The following is a 7,427-nucleotide window of genomic DNA, read 5'->3' as shown; positions in this document are numbered from 1 at the left end:
ACAAACTGCCAGTGGAGATTAAACTTTCACCAAATCTAGACATTTTTAAATCCAGGTTAAAAACATTTTTTTCTCATGCGCCTATGCATGAAATCTGCATGTTAACTTTTTAACTTATCTTGCTTTTAATCATTTTAATGTAATTTATTATTTTATTGTGATTATGTGTTGATGACTTTTACTATTTCTAAATATCTGTAATGCCTTTGTTTTATGTAAAGCACTTTGAATTGTCCTGTACAAGAAATGTGCTATACAAATAAACTGCCTTGCCTTGCCTTGCCTTCTTTATCAGACCTTCTTTTAAGTCATGAACCCTGAGGTCCTCTGGTACTGGTCTTTTAGTTGTTCCAAGGGTGAGGACCAAGACATATGGCGAGGCCTCTTTCTATTGTTATGACCCTCGTCTTTGGAACAGTCTGCCAGAGGGCCTCAGGGCTGCAGAGAACGTTGATGTTTTTAAAAAGAAGCTTAAGACCTACCTTTTTAGCTTAGCTTTTAACAAAAATTTTTTTTATCTTAATTTATTTTACATAATTTTATTTCACATAATTTTATTTTAATTTTATTCAACTGTACTGCTTCTTATTTATTTATTCATTTACTTATTTATTCATTCATTCTTAGCTGTTCTTATTGCTACTTAAGGCTGTTTAATTTTAATTGTAACTTGCCGGGGGTTTTGCCTACTTGGTCTGGGGGCTGCTACCGCAGTGATTGCACCTATCGGGGTGGCTGGGGCCCTGCACTGCAGCCTTTTGGCTGAGGTGTGGGCCTGGTCTGTCCTGATGGGAGTGGTTGCCACTGTTAGACATGGGTGGACTGGCCCCTGGTGTGGATGGATCCCCATGACACTAATATTGTTTCCTCACAGCAGGATCAGGCCGGATGCTTATCACTTTTAGTATTTTAAAATAACATTCAGTTCAAGACAGAAATAAGAGAATCATATTTGTATAGAATGGGGAGGGGGTGCTGCTTTGTGTATGTGTGTACGTATGTGTGCGTCCGTGCGACTGTGTGAAATATTTTGGTGAGTGTTTGTATTTTTATGTATTTCAACTTTGTTTTGTTTTTATTATGCATAAATGTTTTTAATTGTGTAAAGCACTTGGTGTTGCCTGTGGCATGAAAGGTGCTTTATAAATAAAGTTTGATTTGATTTGATTTTAGAGAACCCAGAGGTGCTCAGAAACACTGCTCTTCTAGAAATTTCCAGATAAAAATAATTTGCTTTGTGCAACTACAATGCATTGCAGCTAGAAGCAAAGTGTGACTAATAGTGAAATAATGTGTTTTAAAACCCTGTAAAATGGAGACTTGTCAGTCAGTGTAAAGGAAAACATAACTTGTTTCATTCTGATGTCAAGAAACTCTAAACTACATGATAACGTTACCACTTCTCTACACAGTTCTGGTCAAGACTGACAACTTCTTGTTTTTCAGGAAGAAGGTTTTTCTTAGCATGAACTCACTTGACCACACAACTCATGTGTACATGTAACTGTACAGACAATACACACAGATCTTTAGACAAGCTCCCGTTTTATGATTTTGTTAGTATTTAACTAAATTCTGCAAATATTGCTTTACTCATTAAGTCCTTTGCTGAATAATTCCTGCAGAAGTGCATCCTTGATCAAATACTGGAGATGTTATTGTTACTTACTGTTTATTTTCCCCGATCTGCATATTAGCAGTGTGTTTTTAGCAACATGTTTATCTATCACATCTCATCAATGTATATTTAAAATCCCACTTTATCAATCCCAAACTTGTGTTAGTTTTGCATTTTTAACTCCATAAATACAACTTTCACTTTATTTCCCCACATATGATAATTAAAGGAGCAGTAGATACTGTTTAATGCTCCTCCAACCCATGCAGCGTTATAGGCTGTGTACACGCCGATAAACAGGACCCAAAGGAACATCGTCTACATTAGTGCCACAGCAGATGCCAGGAGATTAGTCACATCTTAGATCTAAAGTAGTTTTTCTGTCCCTGAGGTGAGATTTCTATACGTTCCAATGTGGAACAAGAGAAACAAGAGACACAGTGACGTAACAGCTGTACATTCACTTCCTTTCTTTTATTTCCCTCTTTTCTTTCTAACCAAACATTACAACCACTTGCTGAGAAGGAGGCAGCAACATTTCCTGGTAGGTTGAAGAGAAGATCATGGTTTCTGTTCGTTAAAGTCATCTTCCAACATGGCATTTTTGAGATTGACCTCATGATGCATCAGTGGGAAATTTGACATACATTTATCACATGAATGCTGGGAGGTTTGGAAACATCATAGCTGTTGACATGTTACTTAAACAAATGACCTGCAGTGGGGTTTTCTTTTGTTGCACATTTACATCATCGCTCAGATAAACGAGGACGGATGAAATAATGTGTGTTTTTTCATCCAACACAGGAGTGTTTGCAGGACTTTCTTGTTTGCAAACTGACACAGTGTTAAAGATTATCATTTAAAGAGTTTACAAAAACAGCAAAAGTAAAAGATGAATATTTTCTCTGGATAATAAAGAATCTGATGCTTAATGCAAATGACTTTATTACAAAATAGTTTGAAATAGTTTAAATTTAAATTTATGATTAAATGTTTATTCACCTGTCAGTTTAACACTGCCTCGTAACAAAAAGCTCATTTATTTTTAGTCTGTATAAGCAGTAAAATGTGCTTTGAGAGGGTAACTGGAATTAATGTGTTTGCTAACGTTTACTCAGGAAGTCTGTGTGGTTTCAGATGTGAAACAGCAGTTTCACGTCTGAAAGCAGTGAGAACTCTGAAACTCTGGTGTTCTTCATACTAACGTCTGTATTTTGATGTCAGTGAAGCAAAAGATTTTTAGCTGCTTAGAGACTCCACAATGTCTTTGTCTGTGAACCTGGTTCTGCTACTCTGCATTCAGACCCCAGGTAGGAGAGGAATCCTGTTTTATTACATGTTAATAGATAAATGAACAAAGAGGAGCGGAACTGACAAATGCTTCATAAAGTTGCTTTAGTTTCTATATTATAATTACAAAGCTTGTATATGAAGATATCATATTATATTTTTCATTAATAACAATGAGTGTTTAAAAAAATGAATCAAATATCAATAAAGGGATTTTAAGAGAAAAGTGTTTTATTGATAAAGTTTAATGTGATTTGATTTTAAAAAATGTGGAATAAATTAAATGCACTTAAATGTTTTCAGTACAATAGTTTCTTATTTCTTTTACATGGAAAACATAGATTAACTGACTATAAAGGGTTAAGAGAAAACTTTACTGACTGAATAGGGACCTGTTTCACTCCATTATGCGTCTTTTCTGTTTTACAGTGTCCTGTGCTGTGACTCCTGTGTTTGTGAAGAAGGGAGACGATGTTCTTCTGAATGTCACAGAAACTGATGTTCCTGAGGAATTTATAGCCTTCATGTGGAAATTCAGTACAAATGTCTTAGTGTCATTTGCTCCTGGTCAAAAGCCAAATATCAGGGCTAAATATGCTGGAAGAGTTGAGCTGGATGTGAACAAATACTCTGTTAAACTGAAGAATCTACAGAAGTCAGACAGTGGAGTTTATACTGCACAAATGACAGGGGATCAAGAAAAAAATATAGCTGCATACAACGTCACAGTTCAAGGTGGGTTTCTGAACATTTCAGTCTTACTTAGAAAACAGCAGCTGCTGTGTAACTAAAACTTAAAAGAAGTCTAAGCTCCAGCAATGGCTGTAGTTTACACATCAGCTTCATTTGACCAATGGCTGGTTATCAAGTTCTCCTGGAAATGTTATACAGATGGATGCTCTGCCCGTCACTGGGCCCATCAGGCCCAATGTAGAGATGCCTTTTTTTTGTCCAGCCTCCTCCCGTTATTCTCCCTTATGTTATCTTTTCCATCTGTGAAAATGGCGCGCTGCAAGGCGGCTGCTGCTTCAGTCTGCCTGATCCTGTTTGTTCATATGTTGTTGTTGTCTACTCTTGGATGGGTTTGTACTGGGAAAAAAATCGTTGCACCTGTTGCAATGATAATAAAGTTTCATTCAATGTGTTCTTTGGCTTGTGGCCTTTATCAGGACCATTATCAGGACCATCCATGAAGGCCACAGTTTGTTTAGTGATGAAGCTGCTATCTACACTAACAAATCTGATGGATGTTTTTACATTTTTTCATATTTTTCCAGTTTCTATTCACTTTGGAAGAAGTTAAATTGTTCCAGAGACATCTACTTTACTTACATCTTTATAAAACTTCTCCATTCTCTCTTTAGATCCAGTCTCTCCAGTCAGGTTGATGGTGGACTCTGTGTCCAGCAGATCAGACTCCTGTAACCTCACAGTGACCTGCAGCGCAGTGGACTCTGACTTCAGCCACACTTTTAGATGTGACAATAAAGTCTGCTATCAAGAGGGAGGAGAGATCACAAAATCTGATGCTTCTTTCCAAGTCTACCCACAGGATGAATCAATTATCTGTAACCATAGCAACCAGGTCAGCTGGACTAAACACATGATAAAGATTCAGGATCACTGCATACAACATGATGGTAAGTCTGAAGGACGTTCATGGAACTGGTGTTAAACCTTTTTAACAGTTGATAACGTTTAGAAGGTCTGTAATTTTAAAAGTCCAATAATGTTCCACCAAATTAGAATATCTTTTCCATTACAGGTCGCTGAAGAATTTCTATTCCAAATTATTTCTCTTAGAAATTAATTTTAAGCATTAAAAGTAGCGTGTTTGGTAAGGAAAACTTTGTTTTTTTTATTTGGTGAATGAGACAAAGCTGCAAACTGAACCTGTCAGTAACATATTCAGAAACAGTAATTCATTATCTACCACTTAGTCCATTACGGGTCGTTGGTAAGTTGGAGCTTATTCCAGGATTTTACCAGGTGAGAGGCAGGGTACACCCTGGACAGGTCACCAGTCCATTGCAGGGCCAACACAGACAGGGACAAACAACCATTCACACACTCACTCTTTGGGAGAATTTAGAGTCACCACCTAACCTAACATGCATGTCTTTGGACTGTAGAAGGTAGCCGGAAAACCCGGAGAGAACCCACGCATACACAGAGAACATGGAAACTCCACACAGAAAGGCCACCGCCCCCCAGGTTCAAACCTCCCCCCAGCTGAGGCTCGTACCAGCAACCTTCTTGCTGTGAGGCTGCGGTGCTCACACACCGTGCAGCTCACAGTGGTGTGATGTTCAGAAACAATGCTTTTTCATTGTTTTCCATGGAAATATATCAGCACCCACATTAAGATTTTTAATTGTAAGAGCAAAGCTTGATTAAGCTTTAAATTATTGTATTTAAACAATCAAAGTATAAGAAATCATAAAAATTCTACATATTTCATTTACTTTATATACAACAACTACTGGCTTTTTACCGTGTTTAAGTTGCCTGAACCTATTGTTTACAGAACAATTTAACTGATAAGTGTGTTTTGGTTTGTGGATTTTATCAGGGCTAAAGAAAATAGACAAAACAATTGGTGTTCCCCTAAATACAAAGATCCAGTTTCTCCAGTCAGGTTGATGGTGGACTCTGTGTCCTGCAGCTCAGACTCCTGTAACCTCACACTGACCTGCAGCACAGAGGACTCTCACATCAGCAGCACTTTAAGTTGTGATGCCTTGACCTGCTTTCAGGGGGGAGGAAACAGATCAGAGATCACAAAAACTGGAACTTCTTTTTTTTTTTTTTTTTTTTTTTTAGTTTGATTTTCATTGAGTATAATTGCATTATAATTGTTAGTATGTATCACTTACAAAAATAGAAAGTATATAAAAAAAACAAAAACAAAAAAACAAATCTGGAGCTTCTTTCCAGGTTTACCTGTCAAACAAATTAATCATCTGTATCCAAAGCAACCAGGTTTTTACTGTCAGTATGATGACGTACTGGTTAGTTATTTCTACTTTTGCTGTGTTGTGGTGTCAGAGTGGATCTTCAGTGTTCATTGTGTAATCAGCCTGCTTTGCTGTGCTGCAGGTTCAGAGACTCTCTTTGGCGTCTCCATCTGTTTGCTGAAGACAGTCGTGTTCTCGGTTGGTCTGATCATCATGGTGTCTGCTGTCATCAGTGTCCACCTCATGGAGAAGCTCAAGAAGCAAAAATAAATTCTTCTGTCTGAATAAACTGTCCATATAGCTCAACGTTAATCCAAATCTATTAAGTCCTTGATATCATTTTTATTTTGGGTTGTATAATAAATGATATTCACAAAGTCATGTATAAATGGACCAGCACACCAAATGGCATGAAGACCAGGAACCTGGAAAGCAGCAACAAGGAACAGTACATGTGATATGATCTGGCTCATTGTGCACCAAATTAACACAGAGACTGAAGACAAATGATAAAGAAAGTATATTTATCATTAAATAAAACTAGCAAGTGTTAAAATGCTTTGCAACACACACCTTCACAGGTGCAGCCAGTGACGCCAGCTAGAAGAGTTGAACCCACATACAAAGACTCCTGCTGTCAAGCCGAAGCCTCTTATTTACTGTGTGGCACTGTGTACATACTGTACATGGCTCTTTATGTTGCAGCATTTTAAGACTTGTTTTTGTTTTTTGTTTTTTTTGTCTTTTTTTTGGATACCAGTTAACAGATAAAGGAACCTCAAATGTGCTTAAACTGGAATAGTGTAAATATAATGTGACAAGAAAACAAGACATTATATCCATTTACTCTGCATGCCAACTATTATTATTATTTTCTGTAATGATAACTCTGTTTACTTTCTAAATAAATTTCTTCATGTTTATATGAAAATTATTTGATGATTCAATCTCTAAAAGAATGACAAGAGTGAAATAGTTGGTTTAAATACACCACAAACATGCTGTGTTCTGTTTCCAGTCAGGAATTACAGTACAGTCATTTCAGTGACTGGTACTAATGGGAGCGCTGTGGTTTGTGGGCCGAGCCAGCTTAAATGGGTGGGGAGATTCCAGCTGTGTGATTTTTCTTCATTTCACATTTACTTTTTTCAAAGGCGAAACATTGGAAAGACAAAAACACGTATTTGCACATCAACTTTGGAATTATGGGGGATGGGGACGCTCTATTTGCCTTATTGATCAGGCAGTATTGCAACAGTTTGTCTTTACATCAGCAAGAAAAAAAACATTTCTGTCTTCATGGAAACTTTACACTGTGTAGCTTATCTTAGGCATCTCACATGCTGAGGAAGCTTGCAGGAGGTGTTAAATATAAAGCTATGAAAGAGGAAGTTGTGTCACAGCGAGTGCAGTGAGCCACTGAAACAAGCTCTAGTACTGAATTAGCAAATGCACAAAAACAACCTCATTGTTTTAGCTCCCCCCACCCCCTTTATTGTACATTTAACAGAGAATGCCTATTTATTGCATGTAATAAATGTGATGGTATTGCGGTTATT

General features: G+C 37.2%; 1 protein-coding gene across 1 annotated transcript; it reads left to right on the top strand.

Annotated features, from left to right (window-relative positions):
- Nucleotides 1-2,777: 2,777 nt before the first annotated feature.
- On the top strand, nucleotides 2,778-6,375 carry LOC121644293 (SLAM family member 9-like). Its single transcript, XM_041992146.1, has 4 exons — nucleotides 2,778-2,931; nucleotides 3,341-3,646; nucleotides 4,276-4,551; nucleotides 6,011-6,375. Exons 1-4 carry the CDS (start codon nucleotides 2,883-2,885, stop codon nucleotides 6,136-6,138), a joined length of 759 nt encoding a protein of 252 aa, XP_041848080.1. The 5' UTR covers nucleotides 2,778-2,882; the 3' UTR covers nucleotides 6,139-6,375.
- Nucleotides 6,376-7,427: the final 1,052 nt, after the last annotated feature.

The sequence above is a fragment of the Melanotaenia boesemani genome, chromosome 8 (assembly GCF_017639745.1).
Source record: "Melanotaenia boesemani isolate fMelBoe1 chromosome 8, fMelBoe1.pri, whole genome shotgun sequence".
Classification (NCBI taxonomy): Eukaryota; Metazoa; Chordata; class Actinopteri; order Atheriniformes; family Melanotaeniidae; genus Melanotaenia; species Melanotaenia boesemani.
The sequence above is the reverse complement of the archived record's forward strand: the minus strand, read 5'-3'. Positions and strand labels throughout refer to the sequence as shown.